Source organism: Cervus elaphus, chromosome 27 (assembly GCF_910594005.1).
Source record: "Cervus elaphus chromosome 27, mCerEla1.1, whole genome shotgun sequence".
NCBI lineage: Eukaryota > Metazoa > Chordata > Mammalia > Artiodactyla > Cervidae > Cervus > Cervus elaphus.
In genome coordinates, this window is record NC_057841.1 from 32,339,419 (window position 1) to 32,364,397 (window position 24,979).

The 24,979-nt window shown below is 38.2% G+C and overlaps 1 protein-coding gene across 2 annotated transcripts in view; it reads left to right on the forward strand.

Moving 5' to 3' along the window:
• CDH2 (cadherin 2) overlaps positions 1 to 24,979 on the forward strand; it is a 247,245-nt gene that overhangs the window by 177,364 nt on the left and 44,902 nt on the right. For both annotated transcript variants that reach the window (XM_043889237.1, XM_043889238.1), the window contains 7 exons: positions 3,282 to 3,508; positions 5,397 to 5,543; positions 7,289 to 7,444; positions 11,971 to 12,115; positions 14,389 to 14,561; positions 23,649 to 23,786; positions 24,470 to 24,655. In XM_043889237.1, the coding sequence (XP_043745172.1) occupies positions 3,282 to 3,508; positions 5,397 to 5,543; positions 7,289 to 7,444; positions 11,971 to 12,115; positions 14,389 to 14,561; positions 23,649 to 23,786; positions 24,470 to 24,655 (1,172 nt within the window). The remainder of the gene's footprint in view (positions 1 to 3,281; positions 3,509 to 5,396; positions 5,544 to 7,288; positions 7,445 to 11,970; positions 12,116 to 14,388; positions 14,562 to 23,648; positions 23,787 to 24,469; positions 24,656 to 24,979) is intronic.

The following is a 24,979-nucleotide window of genomic DNA, read 5'->3' on the forward strand; positions in this document are numbered from 1 at the left end:
TAAAGTACTAATATGTATTTCTATGGACAGGAAACATAGGAACAAAATTTTTTTTTAAAGTTCAGAGCCTTCCCAAATGAGGGCACAGGATGCCATTCTCCTAAGGACTTCCCAGAGGACTCTTCCCCTGACTCTGAAGCTGTGGCTAGGAGAAGAGGGAGGGGAGTGGTCCAGGCCCAGAAAAGGTGATACATACAGGTGTAGGGGCTTCCCAGGTGGTTCAGTGGGTAAAGAACCCGCCTGCGATGCAGGAAATGCAAGAGATGCAGTTTCTGTCCCTGGGTTGGGATGATCCCCTGGAGGAGGACGTGGCAACCCACTCCAGTATTCTTGCCTGGAGAATCCCATGGACAGAAGGAGCCTGGTGGGCTATAGTCCATGGGTCACAAAGATCAGACACAGCTGAAGTAACTGAGCACCCATGTATAGAATGTGGGCCACAGCGATGTGGAAACTGACTGAGAAATCTGTCTGACTGAGCAGAATAAATTGTAGGAGATGATGTATTGCGTTAGTGAAAAAGTTCATTTGGGTTTTCCCTTAAGATGCTATGGAAAAACCTGTTCAACTTTTCGACCAACCCAATAGATAAAACCAAAAAGACCAAGTGACTAAGAATTAAGAGAGCATTGTATACTAGATCAAAGAGTTGACATGTAATATTGCAGGCAGGGAGGAGGAAATCACTGCAGATGTTTAGTCTAGAAGTGGACACGCAGAGACCTGGGGCAGGAGAAAGACCACCCAAACAGGCAGATGCAACAGTCCAGGTGTGAATGGGCGAGGAATACCAGAGTGTATAAGTCAACAAGAAAGAGCAGAAAAGTGTTTAATGTTTCTCATCCACATTGTTTATTTTTAAGTATCATGAATACCTTTTGTGATATAAAAGGGACTTTTTATACAAGAAGATGCTAAAAGTCTTTGATTTTGATTTCTCAGCAGGGCTCCCGCAAACAATTTGACTTTTCATTTTGTTGTCTTAATAAAAGACAAGCAGTAGATGGCATTGTTCTATAGAAAAGATTCCCATTTTTCATTTTTAAATCACATAGCATGTAAGATGGGGTAATTAAGTTATCTTCTGGGATATTTCTACTTCAAAGACAAATATTTTGACTTATCATTTAGCGTGAGATACAACTTTTCATTTTGCAATGTTTGAAAGATGAAGGATGGTATATGTGAATTATGTGGGAAAATAATATATTCAGTGAAGTATTTTATGACTGTTATCAAGGTTTTACGGTTACTTAGGGTAATAAGCTTGCATGTTATTTGTGGTCTGGTGCGCATCTCAGTGAATCTATGCTAATGAAAACAAAAGAATTTAATTAATTCGCATGTTGGTGGGAGTTCAAAAAATGAACTTAGGTCCTTGGAAAATACAAAAAATATATATGATTTTAGTTTGTAATGTGTGACTATTAATTGAATTCCAAAATGTATCCAGTGTAATTGTGGTCAGAACATAACCACACATGTTTACAGAAGTGAAAAATTGTTTTTTTTTCTTTCATCCTTTTATGTTCGTCCCATAGAATTTTTCTTCAAAAGGAATGATTAAGAATTTCAAAGAAAACCATCTTGTGTGGAGAATATTTTTATTGTAATTTTATTTTGGCTTGAATAGGTCTAGTTCTACATTTATAAGTACGTGGTTTAACCTTTGTTTTGTTTCCAATGAGACATAAGCTAATTGATGTTGCCTTTAAGAAAGCATTCATTTTTTTTCAACTTTTAAGTCATTACATGTAAGATAGAGCTAATTAAGATACTGAAATTTTTTCATTTTTTTCTCTTCTTAAGACATTTTCAGTTGTTTATTTTGAGATGTACCTTTATTTTCATTTGTTTGAAAATCTACAGAATTGTTAGTACTTCATAAAGCTATGATAAGCACCACAAGAACTAGAAATGGCCAATTATTCACCTTTTAAGTACCATGAGGTTTTGTCATTCTGGAGCATAGTGGGCATTCAGTATTGGTGAATATCATTGCTTTATTCCTTTAAGAATTTATTCCAAAATTATATATTAAGGCTGCCGGCCAGGAAACATGCAGGGTATACAAGATAGCTAAGAAAATTCTCTCTGAAGTCTTGCACTGTGAATGTCAGGCATGGCTTTAGAACTATGGTGATAAGAGTTCAGCAGTAATTTGTTCTGCCCTCAGTGACTCTGGAGCTGAGATGTATAGGATGAGTAGAAGTTTGTTAGGGAATGGAAGGCAGCATCGGTGAGACCTGGGAAGGAACAGGTATTCCTGAGGGTCCAGGGGCTTGTGGAAGGAAGAGGAAAACTTTGGAACAAGGAGATGCTGGGGAATAACTCAGAACATCTGACATTCTCTAGAACGAAAATCCTGAAATAGAACTACCATATGATTCAGCAGTTCCACTCCTGGGTATAAATCTAAAAGTTGCCAAGATATGGATGCAACCTAAGTGTCCATCAACAGATGAATGGATAAAGAAGAAGTGATGTGACATATATATAAAATGGAATACTACTCAGCCATACCTAGAATGAAGTTTTGCCACTTGTAGCAAAATGGATGGACTTGGAGGGGATTACACCGAGTGAAATAAGTTAGAAAAAGACAACTACTTATTATATCACTTATATGCGGCTGGCTTCCCAGGTGGCTCAGCCAGTAAAGAATCCTCCTGCAAGGTAGGAGACACAGGAGACACGGGTTCAATCCCTGTGTCAGGAAGATCCCCTGGAGGAGGGCATAGCAACCCACTCAGTATTCTCGCCTGGAGAATCTCATGGACAGAGGAGCCTCGTGGGCTACAGTCCCTGGGTCGCAAAGAGTCTGACATGACTGAAGCGATTTGGCACGCACGGCACGTGCAACATGGGGAATGTAAATAATATTTTATAATAACTGCAAATCGAGTGTAACCTTTAAAAGTTGTATTAAAATTTCAAGATAAAAATTCCTTGAATAATGTAAAAATAAAATTTTTGCATTTCATGTTCAGTTCAGTCACGCAGTCGTATCCGACTCTGTAGCACGCCAGGCTTCCTTGTCCTTCACCATCTCCTGGAGTTTGCTCAAACTCATGTCCGTCGAGTTGGTGAGGCCATCCAACCATCTCATCCTCTGTTGTCCCCTTCTCCCCCTGCCTTCATTCTTTCCCAGCATCAAGGTCTTTTCCAATGAGTAACATTTCATGTTACTAAGTTTTCTTTTACCCTAAGCTGGATATAGAGTTAGATGAATAATTGTTTTTGCCTTTGTAATATAATTAATTATTTATTTATTTTTATAGTGAAGTTTAGCAACTGCAATGGGAAAAGAAAAGTACAATATGAGAGCAGCGAGCCAGCAGATTTTAAGGTGGATGAAGACGGCATGGTGTATGCTGTGAGAAGCTTCCCCCTCTCCTCTGAACACTCGAAGTTCCTGATATACGCTCAAGACAAAGAGACTCAGGAAAAGTGGCAAGTAGCAGTAAAACTGAGCCTCAAACCAGCCTTACCTGAGGATTCAGTGAAGGTAGAGTATCTAAGGATGACTTTGGATGGACTTAATCAGGATTGTACAATTTGAACTACGTGCATACTTGGCATCACATTAATGAGTGGCCAGTATTGGAACTTTTATCAACTTCAGTTGCTGCAGTACTATTTTGCCGTTTGTTTTCTTTTTAATCTTATGGGATACTTTAGATTAAGTGTATTATCAGCAATCCTAAACTGTATTTGAAAGATTTGTTTATACTTTGAGATTTATAACTTAAATTTACTTAGAAATAGTTGTTTGTTTTAAATTACTTAGAAGCTTTACAAGCTGTTAAACTTAACCACAAGATAAACAGTTGTTTATAAGATGTCATCAGCCAAACTTATGGCAGGGGAAGTAGAGATTTACAGTAGTAACAGGAAAACATTTCTGCCAAGGAGTATTGGGTTTTTGTCTTGTCCCTCAATAATCAAATTGGGAGATTTGAATTATTTATACTATGGGCATGACTTTTAGGAATAGTACACTCCCTCTGGTGGAAATTGCTATAAGCCAAGATAAAACAAGATACATTTTTAACAGAGTAAAATTAAATTCAACTGAACATTTTCTAACTACTTCTTTTGTATAAGCCACTATTTTAAGAATTTTAAATAAGATATATTAACTTCTTCAGTAAAGTTATGATAACAATATTAGTTTCTGAATATTATAGTGCTTTGACTTAATTGGAAATAAATATGGGGCGATGCCATACGTATATAATTGGTCTATGATTTTATGAACTATAACTGTTACATTAAAACAGAAGAATATACATATTCTTTGCTGGTATTGTAAATGTGAGAGCCACAGCAATAATCAAATATGAATAAATATTAGAGAAAAAGATATCATTTTTTCTCTTATACCAATGTTTGACTTTCATTATGTGAAATGTAATTTGTTAATCTATTAACTGTGAAGGGAAATCATGTCATTTGGGTAATATAAAATAAGGATCTGGTAACTAATTGAGTGAAAAGATGCTTTTGTTGTTGTTGAGGATTCACTGTGTTCCAGCAAACCAGCTTGGATGTTTGCATTGAAGCAGCATGGGCTAATGGCTAAAATGTCCACAGATACAGGGAAAAACAGAAGAAAATGTTGACATCCAGAAGAGATTAATACCCCATGTGCAAAGTGGGTCATCTATAGCATCCATCATGGCTGACATAGGTTTAGAATAATTACAGCATTAATTCTGTGGGATTTAATAGGGTCATAAATATTTGAGACGTTCTTTAGCAGTATGTATTAAACTTCTCTTGGAATTCAAATTATATTTTAGCACATCAAGATCTAAATTTAATGTACAGTAGCACATTACCTGAACTGTGGTTTAAACTAATGAGAAAGGTATAAAAGGGTACTATTAAATTTTGCTCAATGTTAACTACTATCTAAGATGGTTTATAGAAACTGCAAATAGTTTACACAGCTGAGCCGCTTAATACATTGTTTGGTATTTCATTTTTCAATAAATAGTGGCACCCACAATTTTATGGTGAACATGGAAAAAATCACTCAGTTGTGTCCAGCTCTTTGCAACCCCATGGACTATACAGTGCATGGAATTCTCCAGGCCAGAATACTGGAGTAGGTAGCTGTTCCCTTCACCAGGGGATCTTCCCAACCCAGGGATCAAACCCAGGTCTCCCGCATGGCAGGTGGATTCTTTACCAACTGAGCCACCAGGGAAGCCCGCAATTTTATGGTGTTTTCTATTATTTTAATGGGGGTGAGGACAGGGCCTCCAGACTTATTTTCTTGCCCATAATAAAGTGTGATTCTACACTTAGGGGTGTCCATTGATATTGACGTACTTTCAGAAAGTGCTTTTCTAGTACTCAGGAATGTCTTCTTGTATTTTCATGTGAAGGAATCGCAAGAAATAGAAGAAATCGTATTCCCAAGACAATTGACTAAGCACAATGGCTACCTGCAGAGGCAGAAGAGAGACTGGGTTATCCCTCCCATCAACTTGCCAGAAAACTCCAGAGGGCCTTTTCCCCAAGAGCTCGTCAGGGTAGGGTGACGCAATTTCACTGATCTCTGTGGCATGTGTTCAGTCTATGTTAGAAGTGCTTTTGTCTCTTTTTTCCACAAAGTAGAGTTTAAGACATGTATGTACTATTTTGTATTGATGAAATGTCTCTAGGGTTTTAAAGAGTCTCTTATTCATTACCTTGGGTTATTTACAGGCAGAGCTTTCTGTGGGTCCATCCAGTGGCCCATGGATGCTGAAGTTTGTTCAGTGTCTGAATATACAACCCTAGCTCCCTCATGCATTCACAGCCACACCGTACCCTTCCCCTTCCACCTTATCTTCCCTGTCTGAGAGCTGCATTCCCCATGATGATCTTTGCCCTCTACAGATAGCTTCTGGGCCAAAGAAAAAATAAAGGGGCAATCATTGCTAAAAATGCCAGTACTGAGTGCATTTGAGAGTTTTTTAAAGAAATAAAAAATGACCTCTGATACCATTAACGGACTCCCTGGGGCTACACAAAAAACATAGGCTTTCAGAATTGAAGAGCAAGATTTTTTTTTTCCCAGTTACTCTAAATGCATGCTATCAGACCCAGGGGGAAAAAAAATTACAGACATTTCTATACGCTTAGTAAAATTAGCAACTTGTTATTTATTACAAAAAGAAAATGAGACAACTAGTTGTATTCTCAAATTTAGTAGCGAGTAATGTTTCTGTATATGATTAATTTAGCATCCCAATACATACCTACTGAAAACTGTATTTTTTAATGTCATTTATTTGTGTTGTCCAGTCTATGGTAATATGCATTATAATTAAGTTTAAAAATGAAATATGTAACCTCCAAAGCAAGGTGTTTTCTATGTTTCTACTTTAATGGAGAATGAGAAAATTAAATAATTTTGCCTTAACTAAGACAACAAAACAAAAACTGGATTCTATTACTGGATTAAAAGTATTTGTCTAATATACAGATATTTCTTATTATCACCTCCAAACAGTATTACTCAAATGCCCTTCTTTCTGTCCTATTCTTCCTCCCTTTCTGCAGCCTGTTCCTATGATGTTAGGAACATCATAGGATACATATGTTCCACTCATCCGTAAGCTTATTTTTCCAGGAAATGTTGTATTTGGAGGAGAAAGCAGTGAGCCTGTAACAGATATAATTTTTATGCATAAGAGAAATTATTATAAAATCATTTCTTGCATGTTTTGTTATTAATAAAGAATTTGGGGTATTGGGTGCCAACTTAAAATAATAAGGGAAACTTTGGTTGCAACGAAAAACATCTGCACAATGCAAGTACAGAAATCTGATCCCCAGGCTCAACCATAATCTTAGAGTTCCCACCTGAGGCTCTTTCCCGCTATGAATAGACAGTTCTTTCTTGTCCTAACTGATGCAAAAAAGTAAATAGTTTTTTCTTCATTAAATTGGACACCTGTTACTGGGTTAAATATTCTAACCTCCAAATTTCCAGGAGAGACTTTGATTATGTTTAAAAATGGACGCTCCTTAATTTTGACTTTTGCACTGCTCCTAGTGAGTGTTCTTTTAGATGTTAATGTTGCCCCCGTCCTTCTAGTGACAGGTGACATCTCTTTATGAAGCCCATCACCAGGAGGCAAGAACAAGGAATAGGACTGGGAGAGCTTCAAGAATTTTCTGGGAAGAAATTGTGTATGTTTGGAAGAGGCCATTAGGTGTAGCATGCTCTGTCTCTGATAATGAGCTCATTTAGTCCCTTGTTTAATGTGACTATCTTCTTGACCCTCAGATCAGATCCGATAGAGATAAAAACCTTTCTCTGCGGTACAGCGTAACTGGGCCAGGAGCTGACCAGCCTCCAACTGGTATCTTCATTATCAACCCCATCTCAGGTCAGCTGTCAGTAACCAAGCCTCTGGATCGCGAGCTGATAGCCCGGTTTCATGTAAGATTTCAACCAGCTGTTAATTCTTTGTATTAACACTCTTCCAAATATGTGCAAGGTTTAACATTTGCCTCTCATATTAGTCTTAAAGCTTTGATCCTGAATGTTTTAATGCCAGAAATGTATTTGTAGCCTTTTCAATTTAATTATTTTGTATTTTTATAAAACAATTGTTTTTTTAAAATTGATGAATGCTCATGGTAAACAAACAATGCCAAGGAAAAACTAAAAATTGCCTTAAGCCATATTACTATTTTCATGCTGATATTTGCCTTCAGATATGTGGTTAAGAACTTACAAGAACAAATTTCCATGAAAGGGATCAAAGCTATTTCATGTAAATTACATACAGATCATTACATTTTTAATAGCTATATAGTATTCCACAATGTATATAAACTATAATTTTAACAGCAATTTCTTATAAATATATTGGTTTGGCCCAAAAATTCATTCGGGTTTGTTGTAAGGCTTCATAGCAAAACCCTAATGAACATTTTGGCCAACCAAGTACATTTATGTTTGTCTGTTTATCTACTGATATTATGATTACCATTACTTAGCATCACACAAAATGGATAGCACATTTTCATTTTGTTATTTGTTGATCATATTATCTCCAGAAAGATGTGCCATTTTTATCTGCCTACTGAGAATTAAGATTTCCCTTTTCTGCATAACCCTGCCAATACTTGGTTTCATTAACCTGCCAATCTGAGCAATCTTTTCTTAGATATAATATCCAGTTATATTTCTTATGCTAATTTTATGTTATTTTTCTATGTTATTCATTTCTTGATTGAGTTATCACAGCTTTTATATATAGTTATGCTGTGCATGCTTAGTCGCTCAGTTGTGTCTGACTCTTTGCAACACCATGGACTTTAGCCCACCAGGCTCTTCTATCCATGGGGATTCTCCAAGCAAGAATACTGGAGTGGGTTGCCATGCCCTCCTCCAGGGGATCTTCCCAACCCAGGGATCAAATCCAGGTCTCCCACATTGCAGCCTCCTGCAATTCTTTATCATCTGAGCCACCAGGGAAACCCTTAGATATAGTTATATGTTCCTATTTTTAAACATATGTATGTATTTAAAACTGATTTTCCTAATTGAAAATTGTATTACATATTTTAAAAATCAAGAATTACTTAATACTAAAGTATAAATTCCAGAAAGCATTTTTCTTTCCTTTTTTTCTAGCCACGCTTGCACATTTTTCTGGAACAGGATTTCAACAATTTTTTCATGTGTTTAATAGAGAAACCTAAAGTGATCTTTATTCCTATTCCAATTTCTATATGAATAGCTAAAACTTTTAATTAAAGTATCATTTTCTCTTAGAAAAGAATATAGGTACAATGTAAAAACTTTTCAAATAATATAGTATTAGTAATAAAGTAAGAAGAATTTGCAATCCCAATACATAAACTAGTCACTTTTCTTTAACTTTGGTCATATTCTGTAAGATGTGTCTTTGTGTATAGATTCATAAATATATTTTTTCCAAATTGGGATTATTCTCTGAAACCAACTTTTGTCACTTAGCAATCATAAGATTTAGCATCTTTCCACATCAGGAATCATTATTTGTTTCTATTATTATTTTTGATTGCTTGCTCTAACATAATTGTAACTAATTACCTACTGGCAGATACTTGGATGATTTAGTTCTTTCTACTTTATTTTACAACTATAAATCATGCAGCAATGACCAGCTTTCTGTACACTGTTCCATTATGTCCTCAGAAAAAATTCCTAAAATTGGAATGATTTGATAAATATAGTAAAATTTTTCTCTTAAAGAGTTGTGTTGTGTTGCAGTACCTCCCCACTATAAAATAGATACTTTCCATTCCATTATCAATTCCAGGCACTATTTATTTATTGCCAGTGCTATTTCTAAAAAATTTATCTTGATGCTTTAAGTTGCCTGTGTTGAATATCCAATTAAAGTGAATTCCCTGTTCCTGTCTTATGTTGAATCTGGGCTGGGAAAGTTGTTACCTCTTCCTCTATCCACTTCTAATCACCTTTTAACTGCTAGAGATGTTGATACATGATTTTCATATATTTCCTTTGCTGTTATTTGTTTTCAAACTTTGTTTATAATGTTTCCCTTACTATAACTCACAGTTTTTGCATTATGGTATTTGTCATTGTTTTGATTTTATCGTGCATTGTGCCTTTTTTATTTATTAATTTGTGGCTATGCTGGGTCTTTGTTGCTGCCTGGGCTTTTCTCGCAGTGGCTTCTCCTCTTGCAGAGCATGGTCTCTAGGGCGCAAGGGCTTCAGGAGTTGTGGCTCCCAGACTGTAGAGCACAAGCTCAATAGTTGTGGCACATGTGCTTAGCTGCTCTGCGGCATGTGGGATCTTAGTTCGCAGACCAGGGATCAAACCAGTATCTATTGAATTGGTAGGTGAATTCTTTACCATTGAGTCACCAGGAAAGCCCTCATTCTGGCTTTCTGGAGATGTTTAAAAAGATCTTTCCTACTCCAAGATACTAATCTGCATTTTATCTGTTTTATTTATTTCTTTATCTTTGCATCTAAATGTATAACCTCTGTGGAGTTTATTTTAGTAAAAGAAAGATATATAGATCCACTTTGCTTTTCCTTTATGGCCAGCCCAGTTGTCCCAACACTATGTATTGATTTAGTATTTCAATTGATTTAGCATCAATGTCATGATCATACTTAGCTGTCCCATAATTTTTATGCCACTTATGCTAATGTATTTTTAGACTATTTTTCTCATTAATGTATTTTTTGAATTTTTGCACTTGTACAAACTTTTAAAATTATTTAAGTTGTGAAAATTACTATATAGATAGATATAGACATATGGTAGAGCAAGACACCCTAGAAATAAACTGGCAAATAAGCGTATGAAAAACTAAAAATGCGTTTTAAATCCTGAGTATCACTCAATTCTCTCCTCCCAAGGGCCTTGATTGTTTTACCAACCAATTCTCTTAAAAGCCTTAATGAACACATAATTCTAATGCTTTTTATTAATACATTGTTCTAAAATATAAAGAAGTTTTCAAGCCTTTTACAAAACAGCATCACCTTAATAGGGAAGCTTAGTAAAGGTGGTGGGGCTTCCCAGGTGACGCAGTGGTAAAGAATCCACCTGCCAATGCAGGAGATTCAAAAGACACAGATTTGATCCCTGAGTTGGGAAGATTCCCTGGCATAGGAAATAGCTACCCACTCAAGTATTTTTGGCTGGCAAATTCCATGGACAGAGGCGCCTGGAAGGCTACACTCCATGGGGTTGCATAGAGTCGGACATGACCGAACATGGATGTAGTAAAGTAGCACACAGTAGACCAGTCTCTAACTAGACTAGTCTCTAATTTATGAGCACAAAAAATACCAATCCAAAAATTCTAGCTCTTTCTTCTGTATGAATTCTTACTGGCTGAAGTCATGTGGTTAAATCTCAGAAAATAAATATTTTCAGGTAGGTATTGGGGTAAATTCTTGCTCTCCAGGTTCTCACTACTTGCACATAAATGAGCAATATTGATAACAAAATATATTTAATTATAGAATGGCTGGGGCAGTTCAGTATTAAAATCTCTTAATGTAATGTATTAAATAATTATGTCAAGGGAAAAAGAGACTCTGTATGTGTTGAAAAGGCTTGTCTAATAAAATTTACAGTTTCATGTGCTAAATAACCTCGAAATTGGAAAAAAAAAGATATGTTAATGCTTCTTTAAGTTGATAAAACATATCCAGCAGAAACCAGTAGCCAGCATCATACTTAACAGGAAAATCATAGAAGCATTGCCTTTAAAAAGAAACAATTCAATGGAACACTACACAGCCTTTGAAAAGATTGAAATGGTTTTCTATGTGCTGGATGAAAAGATTTTGAAGATATTTTGCCAAGAGTAGCTGAGTGATTATATTTGTTTAAAAAGGAAGAAAAAAGACAAAATTTCTAGAATACCCATAATACTGAGAACTCAACCTTGGGAGAGGAACAAACTGTCTTATGTACTTTTACTGTTTATGGGTGAATGACTTTTACAATAAAAAGAGCCAAAATTCCATGTGCACACTTCATTCTTTCCAGATTCTCATCTTTTCTCTTGTTCTCTATGACTCCTTTAGGCCAGTTCCACATTTTTTATTACCTTGACTCTTTTGTATGGATTTAGTGAAAGGATTTGGAAGCTGGACAGAACTGGCTTAGGACAGGAGCTCTGTCAGTAAACTGAGTTAAGATACTTAGCTTCTCTGAAGCTCGATTTCTTCGCCTTCAAAGGTGGATCATTTCTGCTTCACTCTTTTGTATACAGATTAGAGTCATAGAGCTCTGAGCTAGATGCCTATCAGCTATGTCTCCCTTAATGATATAGTTTGGCTAACTTGAATCTTGATGGGAAGAATAGCTTTTGGTTTTCATCCTTCTGTGCTGTTTATGGTTATGGTTATGGTATCTTTTATCTTCTCATGCGAGACCTAAATCCGTTAAATTGTTTCATTTTCTAATTACTCTTGCAGTTGAGGGCACATGCAGTGGATATTAACGGAAACCAAGTGGAAAACCCCATCGACATTGTCATCAATGTTATTGACATGAATGATAACAGACCCGAGTTCTTACACCAGGTTTGGAATGGGACAGTTCCTGAGGGATCAAAGCCAGGTAAGTTGGAAGATCATAATTTGGAGGTTCCTTGAGGAAATGCAATATTATCCATCCCTCGTGTATAAGCTAAATGAGAAATCACGTGAGCCTTTAGTGTCATTTTCTCTCATTCATGCTGCTTTTAAGCAAGACTTAATTCATTATATTTAATTTTTTAAATTTAATTTTAAATTTAAGAAAGCCTCGACATTTAAACTTAACGCTCTATATTTCCTTCACCATCTATACTGGTTTGTACATAAGCCAACTTATAGATATAACTGTGTCTTAAACTGGCACTTTTCCTGGTTCAGATACACTTGTCTGTATCCCAGAAGAGTAGAGGGGTGGGGGCAGCTGGGGTGGGAAGAAGGGCTGTGCAGGAAGTTCAGCCATCTGTGGCTCTGTCTGAGTCACATTTTAGAGTCGAGTTCGTCGGTATTTTAAAATACAGGAAAAAAAAAATCAAAGCATGTTAAACATATCTTTACTAAAACACAAGGCTTATACATATATTCTAAGGATAAATAAACGTTGTGCTTTTTTGCCTGGGGAAGGCTTTTGGTTTTTTAAAATCATTCATTGGTCCTTTTTCCTCTATTATTTCCAATTTTGTCAGAATTATCATTTCATAAAAATTACCAAAAGTAAGTCATTACAGGTATATTTACAATGCATATGCCCGTGAATTTCCATAAAGCCTTCCCGTAAATAAATGACTCTGAATGATCAGGAAATGTAAGGACATTTCATGAGTCGATTTCCTGCATTTGTTCTATAAGTTTGAAAACATCCTTCTAGGCAAGATTTGATAGAGTCATGAATCTTAAGTTAAACTAAAATGCAATGTTGTAAGCAATATTTTGGTTCAAGATTCCAAAACACATTTTTTGTTTTGTTTTGTTGTAACAATTCATTCAACCAATGTTTATAGAGCACATACACATACTGTATGCCAGACACTGCTCCAGCACTGTAGATACAGTCGTGACAAGTTAGTTGTGCCCTGTTGGAGCTTAAAATCTAGTGGAGGAGAACAGTAAAAGGCAAATAAGCTAGCAAATGTTTGGGGAAAAAAAATAAAAGTTTTGGAAAAAAATAATCAAACTTGGCACATAGTCAAATAGGATGTCTTTTTCAAAGGGACAAGCTCTGAAAAGAGATTTGAATTATGTGAACAAGACTTAGTTAATTCTGGGGCAAAAAAAAATGTACCCTGTAGAGGGAACACTGGCTGTAAAGGCACTAAATCAAACCGATCTTAAGAGTACTAAGGAAGAAGGTAGCCTGGAAATGGAACATTTTATAGTCCAAGTCTTACAAAAATTTCATGGAGTAAAACATCTTAAATAGTAACATTTTCTCTCTACTTCTCAATTGCAGTTTGTCTAACTAGTTTGAGTGCATTTGTTCGTAATGCTTTGTAGACTTTCCACAATATCTAATAAACTGGAGTCCCTGAGTTTGTTACAATGTCCTTTTAATCTCCTCGGAAATAATGAACCCCAGTGCAAAACCCCCTATTGAATGTACTAGAACAGTCATGCATGGAATGATTCCTCATGACCTCAGTAAATGGAGTATGTGTTGTTATGCACTTGGCTTACTTTCAGAAAGTGACTTAGGCTTTGTGGAGAATCACACCCCGAATGTCGTTTTAGATGCTACGGCACAATGGAAAAAAACGAGCAGAGGGAAGGAATCGGTGGCCATAAAAGATGTTTCAAATGACATCTATGTTACTTATTATTTGCATTTTATATAAACGAAGGGATATATAAGATATATATCTGAAGGGATCCTTTCTTTGAATCATATAGTGAATTTGTCTTTTAAGTATATGGAAACATTTAGTCTTTATACATCTGTTAAAAAAAATTTTTTTAACAATTTTTCTTTCAAGCAACTCAACTATATTTTATATTTTTTGAAGTGAGTTCTGTTCTTATCAATAGTGTTTTAATCAAGGCTAAATGTTGTTCTGAAAAAGTGGAAAGGGACTTCCTTGGTGATCCAGTGGTTAAGATTTCGCATGCCAATGCAGGTTTGATCCCTGGTCAGGGAGCCAAGATCCCATGTGCCTCTTGGTCAAAACACCAAAACATAAAATGAGAGCAATACGGTAACAAATTTGCTAAAGACTTTAAAATGGTCCGCATTTTTAAAAACAGAAGTTATTTTGTAAAAAATGAAAAAGTGGAATGAAGATTGAAGAAGAAGGTAAATATCCCTTCTGTTTGGGAGACCCTGACATGAAAAACAGCCATTCATTTTCCATGTCTGCTGTCTAGGAACGTATGTGATGACGGTCACTGCGATTGATGCTGACGATCCAAACGCCCTCAATGGGATGTTGAGGTACAGAATTCTGTCCCAGGCGCCAAGCACCCCTTCGCCCAACATGTTTACAATCAACAATGAGACTGGGGACATTATCACGGTGGCAGCCGGACTTGACAGAGAAGTAAGCCAACTGAGATCTGTATTTGAATTTGCTTGTAATCTTAAAAGTGCACTGGCTCACATCTATCTTCTCCAGGCTCAGTGGAGACAAAAACAGTCCCCCTGCCAATGCAGGAGACACGGGTTCGATCCCTGGGTCAAAAAGATTCCTTGGAGAAGGAAATGACTCCAATATTCTTGCCTGGGAAGTCCCATGGACAGAGGAGCCTGGTGGGCTACGATCTACGGGGTCACAAAGAGTAGGACACAACTGAGTGACTGAGCACACACACAGTAACATCTCCACGAGATTATTCATGTGTTCATGGTCATGAAGAAATTGTAAAAAACTGTACTCTTTTTTTACAGAATTTAAAGTTGGTTAAATGATGTCTGTAAACTGGATAAGTCATTGCTGGTCCATGTAATATTTAGGGTGGCCATCAACCAAGTTAAGCCAGTAACCTTCTGGTATCTACTTTTTAAACTTCTTCGCATTTTCTGTTTTCCCTCATACTCAAAGGATTTGATGAGGGATTAAATTAAAAATCGTCCCCAAATAAAGTGTACATACATTTAGGATAATTTTTTAACATTCGTATTTTGAAGAGGCTACAAATGACACGTGTGATGAGGTTTTTTTTTTTGTGATCCTTGATTTAGTACAGAAGAGATGATCACCTCCTCTTTAACTCTAAGATGAACTTAACAGGTTTGAACACCAAGAACTACCTGCATTCCACTGACAGGGCTTTAAAGTTACAAACACAGAAACACACTTCTGGCATACGTTTTGTTGTCAAGGCATACAGTGTTGAGAGTATTGAAATATCATGCTGGATCACAGTCTGAGAAGGAATAGGTGTTTCATTCCTTCTAGACGGGTCGTCTCGCTCTGACAGAGCTCAGCCCACCATGCTGCGGCAGCCTGCTGTGTTCTATTCCCATGATTCCTTCTGCCAGTAGCATCTTGCCCGTTTTTCTTGATCTCGAACCCTCCAGTTCTTCATGTGGCCATTCAAGCCCTGCTTATATCCTTTCCTGAAAACTCCAACCCTCTCCTGAATTTTCCCACACCCTTTCTCCATTCTGTTCTGACCGTTTTCTTAGCGATTCTCAAGGTCATTACTGACCATCAGTGATCATTGTGTGAGTGAATTATCAAAGTGCCGACTCAGATCTGTGCTTGTAGGTTTCTGGCTGAGCCAGCTTCTATCGTAATGAGACCTCATATTATGTGTGTCAAAAGGAAACATTAGACCTACCATCATAAATATTATTGACAAGGATTTTAGGGGTTGGTTTTTATGACGTTTTATTTGTCTTAGTAAGTAGCAGCCACTTGAATTGGATCGAAGAAAACATTACTATTTCAATTCATTATGTACCTAAGATAGAGGTGGCAACACTTTAATAAAGTAATATGAGCCAATCAAGATTACTTAATTCACAATTGAACCCAGAGCCTTCCTTAGGAGTTAGATGGATGGCTAGTATAGTATGCCTGTTAACTCCCAGGTGCCAACAGTTCTTGCTCTAGGAATGTTTTGCACCAGAGATTGCATAAATTTAGCTTTTGCAGTAGTACCTTTAGTTCACTGATATCTGGAACATGTATATCTTTTCACCTCTTCCATTACTGTATAAAATACTATTCGTAAATGTCAATAAATTCAGCATGAATACTGTATTTTATAGGAAAATATAGCGTATTTTTTTAATATTCTCTGGAGTGCCAGGCTGCTCACATCCTAAGGAGGTATATAGCTCATCTCCCAAACCTAATATTTCTCTTTCATTTCACACTCTCATTGTGAGATACAGAAATGGGACTTCATCTTGTTTTCATATAGTAATATTCCTATCACATTGAGCCTGGCTGTTTTATGAAAAGCAAGCGGCATAGAGAATGAAAGATAGTTTTGCCAAAGCAAACCAACCGTATTTAAAAATCAAAGAGACTGTATTTAGTTTAGGGGGTGAAAGTTGGAAGTCAGGCTATACTTTGGTTAAGTATATCTTGCAGTGGCCGGAAGCAACTATGTACAACCAAATGAAATGAAAGTGGACATGAATTCAAAGCTATAGAATCCCAAGTTAGATACAGCATGAGAAATTGCTTCTTGACAGTGAAGCTATTAAACACAACAATGAGTTACTAGGGAAAATTATGGAAAACCTTCCTTTTCTGAAAGTCATTTAACATGGCAAAATCTATCTATGTCAGATGGTTTATGGTAATTCTGCCTGAGGCCAGGGATAAATTATGCTGACTTCTCCAGGCCTCATGTAAGCTGGAGATGCTTTTATTTCTATTAGACTTCACAGTTTTCTTTCTGTCCGAAGTCATTTCCGTTGTCATCCTCCCAGGGTGGACGACACCTTTAAGTGATTGAACTCCTAATCATTGAAATGCTTACTGAGATTTAGCTTTTTATTTTCCTTTCATCTCCAGGTTTTAAAAAATTCCGATTCTTGGGGTTCTACAGACCTAAAGCTTCACACACGACACTTGCCAGTCTTCAGTTTTTTAACCTCCATCTGATTTCTTTTACTTTTTATCTTTTAGTTTTCTAAATATATTTTTAAAATTTATTTTATTAAAGTATAGTTGTTTTACCATGTGTTAATTTCTGCTGTACAACAAAGTGATTCAGTTATACGTGTGTGTGTGTGTATATAAATGTATGTGTGTGTGTGTGTATATATATACATACATATATATATATTATGTGCTGTGCTGTGTTTAGTCATGTCCAACTCTTTGCGACCCCATGGACTGTAGCCTGCCAGGCTCCTCTGTCCATGGGGTTCTCTAGGCAAGAATACTGGAGTGGGTTGTCATTTCCTCTTCCAGAGGATCTCCCCAACCCAGGGATCATACTCAGGTCTCCCCCATTGCAGGTGGATTCTTTACCAACTGAGCCACCAGCGAAGCCCATATATGTATCTATCTATCTATTTTATATATATATATATATATATATATATATATATAGTTTGGGATTCTCAGGTGACTCAGTGGAAAGAATATGCCTGCCACTGCAGGAGCTGCTGGAGACACGGGTTCTATTCCTGGGTGGGGAAGATCCCCTGGAGGAGGAAATGGCAACCCACTCCAGTATTCCTGCCTGGAAAATCCCATGGTGGGCTATAGTTCATAGGGTTGCAAAGAGTGAGACACGGCTGGGCGGCTGAGCACACAGGCACACATGTATATGGTTTATTACTGGATATTGAGTCCAGTACCTTGTGCTTTACAGTAGGGCCTTGTTGTTTATCAGTCTGACTTCTGGTTGCCTGACTTGGTGGTAACCATTCCTGGCATCTTCTTCTTTTCTCCAGCTTTTACATGTCCAATTCCTGACCTTTTTGGTCAGGACTACTGATGAGTTACCCTCTGCTCCATTAGGTTTGAATAATCCTGGCTTTACCTGTTACGGGCTATTTGACCTTTAGTGTATTAACCTGAAACCTCAGCTCCCCCATCCATAAATGGAGGTAATAATCTTACAGCTACTTCATGGGACGATTGGAAGGATTATATAACACAAAGCGTGTAGCATTCAGCACAGTGTCCAACACATATTAACTCTCATTTTCCCACGGCTGTCATAGACCTAGCCTCAACATCCAGTGGGTGATCACCATCACTTTGACTTCATGTTTTCCAAGCCAAGTAATACATTCACTTGGGCTCTCAATACTGAGTTCTTTCCTGAAGGATTGTTCTCTTGTCTTCCATGGTCTTGGTCTTGGTCTTCCCTCCTCTGAAGGGTCTTTCCTAGAAACCCCGACTGGTTCCTTCATAATCCTCGAGCAGCTGAGTCTCCCCTCTGGTTGAAGGGCTCTCCAGGACCCAAAGCCTGAAGTCAGAGCTCTTTAACATGGTGCCCCAGACCCTCTAGGATACTGGTCTCAAAGCCTTCCCTAGTTTGAGCTCCTAGAATTCTTTACTTCCTGCTTGGAAGCCAGTGATGGCCCCTGCCCATACAGCCACATGTCCGTCCTTGTACAAATCTGAGCTTCTCTATTCTTCTGTGTCTGTTGTTTCTTCTGCCTGAAGATTCCTATGCCATCTTCCTCTAGAGCAGGCTAATACTCGCTCTCTGAGAGCCGGCCCTCAGCCCCTCCCTGGGGTACCTACCCATAATGGCCTGTGTTCCTCCAGATATACAGACTGTGTTCCATGGACATCTTATCTGCCTTCCAGCTCCTGAGATTCAGTAAGGCCCCTGTGTTCCTCTTCTTTTCACCCTGAACAGGAACCTGGAAGAAAAGTTCAGGTTATTAGATTTTCTTCTTCGTGTCAACACCAGACTCCTGAGGGCAGCCATACTTGCCCTTCACTCCCACCCATTCTTGGTCTCCTTGGAATCTGGCTTTTCCACCTGCTCCCCCGTCTCAGGACACACTCACGCCATGCATTTATTGGAGAGCCCTCACATAGCGCAGCAATTAATGGTACAGACTCTGGATTCAGAGAGAGCTGGATTCAAGTCTTTTTTCTGCTACTTACAGCTCATGTGGGTGGGTGCGTCTCAGCTCCACTAAGCCTTGGTTTCCTCCTCTGTAAAATGAGCATAAAAATAGTCCACCTGCCTTATCAGTTTATTTTGAGACACAACATAAAGTGTGGTTCATACTTAGTGCTCCTTCTTGATAGATGTCATTTTTTATTATCAAGGCCCATAGAACAATGCCGGCATACAGTAAGCATTCCAAAAATGTTTAGCCTACAAATTTATAAGGTAGATAGTACTGTCAGCTCTACCTCACAGATGAGGGAACTGAGGGCTTTGCATTTAAGAATTTGAACAGGGTCACAAACCTGCACTTCCCTCCTAGGATCTCATGATATTATTACTTACTTGTCCATCCCCTAACCCAGTGCATCCAAAAGCAAACCTGTCATCTCCCTAAACCTGTGCTTCCTAAGGAATTTCCGACGTGACCAGCGCCCCCTCCCCAGTTCCCCAAGGTCACGGTCAACTTCATTGTGCCCTGCCATCCATCCACTAATTGATTCTCAATTTACCCACCAAGTTCATCTTGCATTTATTCTTCCCTCTAGGCTTGGAGGACTGGTTGAGATGCACCTCTTAAAGACCACTCCCATCACTTCTTCCTGCTCTTACTATGGTTGCATTGCACATTTAGCCACATGATCCATTCTTATTTGTCTCTTTCATTTGTCTCTTGCTCTTAATGGCAGCAAGGCTATCTCTGGTTTCGTTCATTATTTTATTCAGGTAAATGCTACATTGCCTGGCATCCAGTATTCATTCATTAAATGTGTGCTGAGAGGATGATGGAATGTTCTCACCTCTTCATTCACTTAGAGCACTCTAGTTCAGTGCTGTAGTTTCAAAAGAATGTCACACAAGTATAGTGACTTTAATTGATACATCTAGAGAAAACCAGAGAACCCCAAGTCTTTTAGATGCTTACTCCATCAAGTAGAGACTGCCAGAGCACAAGCATTGTATTGGCTTTATTTTTAGTTATACTTATGGTAAGTGGTGCTAGTTTTCTATTTACAGTACTTTTATAATAAATTGTTTCTTAAAAGAGAGTTCCTGTCAAGATAAATAGTAAGTGACTCACGCTGTAGAAAGATGAGGGTATAGCAGAATTGAGAAGATGGCATGTGAATCGGTTTCGTAGTTTGGGAAACAGTGAGCTAGCTTATGTTCCCACTACACATTTTAATGAGTAGATGATAGCTAACCATGTAAATAAGATGGTTTTTCCCAAACCTGAAATTATTTTTATAGTATCACACAAGGTCCAAGGCTTCTCATACATTCATCCAGCCAGCCACAAATTCAAAAGCATTTGTTCCTTGCTTATACTATGGCAAGCATTATGTTATATACCAGGGACATAAACATCTGCAAAGCAGTGACCCTGAGGAGGGATTTGTGTACATGTATGTAGCTGGGGCGGAGAAGGCAATGGCACCCCACTCCAGTACTCTTGCCTGGAAAATCCCATGGATGGAGGAGCCTGGTAGGCTGCAGTGCTTGGGGGCGCTAAGAGCCAGACACGACTAAGCGACTTCACTTTCACTTTTCACTTTCACTCATTGGAGAAGGAAATGGCAACCCACTCCAGTGTTCTTGCCTGGAGAATCCCAGAGACGGGGGAGCCTGGTGGGCTGACGTCTGTGGGGTCACACAGAGTCGGACACGACTGAAGTGACTTAGCAGCAGCAGCAGCATGTAGCTGGGGAAGACAGACAGACAGACTGATAACAGCCTCTTAAAATGGAAACAATGATAGAGGTGTGTCCTGAGTTGGAAAACAAATCTTCCTCAAGGACTTTCAGAAATCATCTCTGGGGTGACTTTAAGCTTCGTGCTTGCCAGACTCAGGAGAAGGGGAAAGGGTGTTCAGGGCCAGGGTTTCTCAACCTTGGCGCTGTTGACATTTTGGACAGGATAAGCCTCTGTTGCAGGGGGCTGTCCTGTGCATTGTAGGGTGTTTAGTAGCATTTATGGCCCATACACATTAGATGTCAGTAGCACTGCCCAGCTGTTACAACCAGAAATGTCTCAGGATATTGACAGATGTCCTTGAGGGTGATGAGGGCAGGGGGCAAAATCACCCCAGTTTAAAAACAGTGGTTTAGGCCGAGGAAAATGCAAATGCAGTTGTATAGAGACGTGATAGGTGTTTGAAATTTGAAGATAGATATTGGGTTGGTCAAACATTTGTGTGTTTCAGTGCCATCTTATGGCCAAATCCAGATGACCTTTGTGGCCAACCCAATACAAACAGCTCAAGATATGGGGTGAGCAAATGGAAAGTGAGAGCTTTGGTGGGAAAGGTGAGTCGGGGGATGAAAGGATTGACAACCAGGAGAGGAGTTGAGATTTTATCCTTTCTAGAACAGAGAGCAAGGAAATGTTTTTAAGCAAAGTTCCCTTGATCAGACTCAGGACTATGAGGGTGGGAATTCAACTTCTTAGGAAATCTAAATGTCAGTCATTCAGAACTAGATGCCCAGTGACTAAATTAGGCAAGAAGCTCTAAATAGTTTGATAGTCTAAAACATAGGCTGTCGTGTCTTCCTTACAAAATGTAAAATTGTTTTACCAATCAGACAGTTAAATTCAGACTATGTTATTTAACAAGTTGGCATTTTTCTTTACTTGAAGAAACACTGTATTTTAGAAATAACAATGTTCTTTTGTAACTTAGAATTCTCAAGACTAGCTTGCAGCAATAGGAAGTTTCAAGTATTAGCTATTGATCCCAATATTTCAGCTCAGTGGAAAATTGGGCCTATTATACTTATATAATTCTAAAGATCTTTGTAAAATAGATATTAACAAAAAGCCATTATTTCCAGATAATGCCAATGTATGTTTTTTATCATCTGTAAAAATATTTATATTTTTGATAATGCTCATCTGTTTCTGAAAATAATAGCCAACAAAAATGGCATTTCAAAGTCATAACAAACTTTTTATTTTTCATGATTTTCAGCTGGGAGGATGAACAGAATACCCTACAAAATTCTCTTGATAACCATGAGAGCATTAAGCTGAAATGACACTCTTGATTGGGAATGGAAATCATTGAGAAATATTTTAGTCTATGTAAGCATTATGATGGGGGGTTATGGGTTAAGAAAAATTAAAATGGCTCAACCAGCCCTATTGCTTTGTTTCTTTTTTCCATTCAAAGAAGTGGGGTATTTTTTTTTTTTAAGATAAATGAAAAGGAATGAAAATAAATAACTGCTAAGAGATTGGCATAGTGGTGGGCAGGCTAAAAATTGAATGTGTGAGGTTTGACTTTCACTATTACCGCTTCTTTGCCTTGCCCACAAACATCTAAAGCAAAAGCTACAATTTGTGTCTGTTCTCTCACAGCTCCCAAAATCCCTCAAGAGTGGTCATTCATAATGTGAGCTATATTTAGAATTAAGGGAAACAGTCTTTGCGGTGACCATTTATATTTTTGTATGAAGAAGTGAGTTTAATTGTTCAGGATGTTTTCGCATTTTTTAATTATCTATATTTTTTATCTGTGCCAATTTCCATGGAGATTTCAAATGATTTTAGGTATTTGTTTGGTTTGGTTTGGTTAGTTGCTAAGTCGTGTCCGACTCTTGTGATCCCATGGACTGTGGCTTGCCAGGCTCCTCTGTCCATGGGATTCTCCAGGCAAGAATACTGGAATGGATTGCCGTTCCCTTCTCCAGTTTGTTTTGTTTAGGTTTTCCTAGTATAAAACTAAATCAGCCAGTGCTGTAGACTGCCTCAGACACTCTCAGGATTTCTCTATTAGATGCATTACAACTGACCTTGGCTCTCCTTTAAAAAGTTCAATCTGGAATTTGAAAGCAGTGATGAAAATTCGATATTAACCATCTATGTGAAAATATATCCATATTCATCATAGGTCTGTGGACTCAGTGAGTGTTGTACTCAAGTAGAGGTCCACTGAGGCAGGGGGTAACAATTAAATACCTACTAGGTTCCAAGATGAAGAATATAAACATAAACCCTTTGTTTTGGTCTTCACTTCATTTAACAGTATATCTCTCCTCTATAGTTGTAAATAGTGTGCATTGAAGGAAATTAGAAGAAAAGACTGTATCAACTTTGCTTTAATAGAAGGAACATATGTAAAGATGTGTAAAAGGAAAGCATATATACTTAATGAATTATATATGCTTTCTTCTCCCTCTCAAGTTTCTTGTTTTTAGTAGCCTAAACTGGGTAGAAATTAACATCTGAGAAAGTAAATACAAACCACATGACTCAAATGCTTGATGACAGTGTTGTGAAGTTGGGAAGAAAAAGAAACGCTGAAACCAGATGGAAGTTTCGGCTTAGCAGCGAATTTCACACATCTGCCACGCGTTCCTTTCCGCCAGTCGAGGTGAAAACATCCAGTTAAATCTCTCTAGACAAGGACCAGACCTGTGCTTCACAAGTTAAAGTAAACTCCACTTGGGAAATTTCAAGTCCTGTTAATCAGAGTGAATAATGCCGTGCTTTTCTGGGTGTAATCAAGAGCCACTTACAGAACAACTGTGATGTCTTCTTGAGGAATTCGTTTCATTTAAATTGTTATCTTTATGTCTTTTTAGAAAGTGCAGCAGTATACGTTAATAATTCAAGCTACAGACATGGAAGGCAATCCCACATATGGCCTTTCCAACACAGCCACGGCTGTCATCACGGTGACAGATGTCAACGACAATCCTCCGGAGTTCACTGCCATGACAGTAAGTACGGACTCACAGAACTCGAGGCCTGTGGTCCATTACCGCGAAGTTTCGTCATGAATAATAGATGCATTAAATAGAGCCGGGAACTTGCTTCATTCACCTCATTGTAGAATGGCTACTGATTCCCATGTCACTTACACCAGTTTTAAATGAGGCATCAAACTAATTTGTTTTTGTCCTCTCCAAGTCCACTGATAAAGTTATTAAAACATCCTGCCTGGAAGAAATGCCCTAAATAGACTTTAGGCTGTTTTAACAAAATATTTATAAATATCTTCAGGTCCACCAACCATGTGACTGATCGATGCTCCTTTGTCAGCAGATAATTATGATCTCTTGGTTAAAATGATTTCCTTCAGACAAGTCCTTTCTTCTGACCAACACTCATGAATCATCCCAGATACCCGCAGAATTTACTATTAATGAAATTAATTTTATATTTTAATTTTAATGAAACTATAACATAATTTGGAAAAAAATAATTTGAGGACCGCACAGAGTTATCGTATTTTTAAAGTCAAGCATAAATGCTGTGATTACCTGCATTACTCATCTCCTCGCTTAGTGTGGATAATAAAGATTTAATGGGTCACTAAAATCAGGGCAGTGTGACCATCGAGACACGCCGTCCTTCAGGGGTGCCCGTCGCCACTCTGAATAAGCTTTGTCTTTTCTTGCAGTTCTATGGTGAAGTCCCTGAAAACAGGGTAGATGTCATAGTCGCTAATCTAACGGTGACAGATAAGGATCAGCCCCACACGCCAGCCTGGAACGCTGTCTACAGAATCAGTGGAGGAGACCCCGCCGGCCGCTTTGCCATTCAAACCGACCCCAACAGCAACGACGGCTTAGTCACCGTAGTAAAAGTAAGTGCCACGGTCTCTCTGATGGCCACTCGGCCATGACTGTATGTGCCACCCACCCCTTAGTTTGTTATTGACTCAGGACATTTCCCTTCAACCGACTCTATGCTGTGCTTAGTCACTCAGTCATGTCTGACTCTTTGTGACCTCATAGACTGCAGCCCGCCAGGCTCCTCTGTCCGTGGGGATTCTCTAGGCAAGAATACTGGAGTGGGTTGCCATGCCCTTCTCCAAAGGATCTTCCCAATTCAGGGATCGAACCCAGGTCTCCCACATTGCAGGCAGATTCTTTACCATCTGAGCCACCAGGGAAGCCCCTCTCTAAAT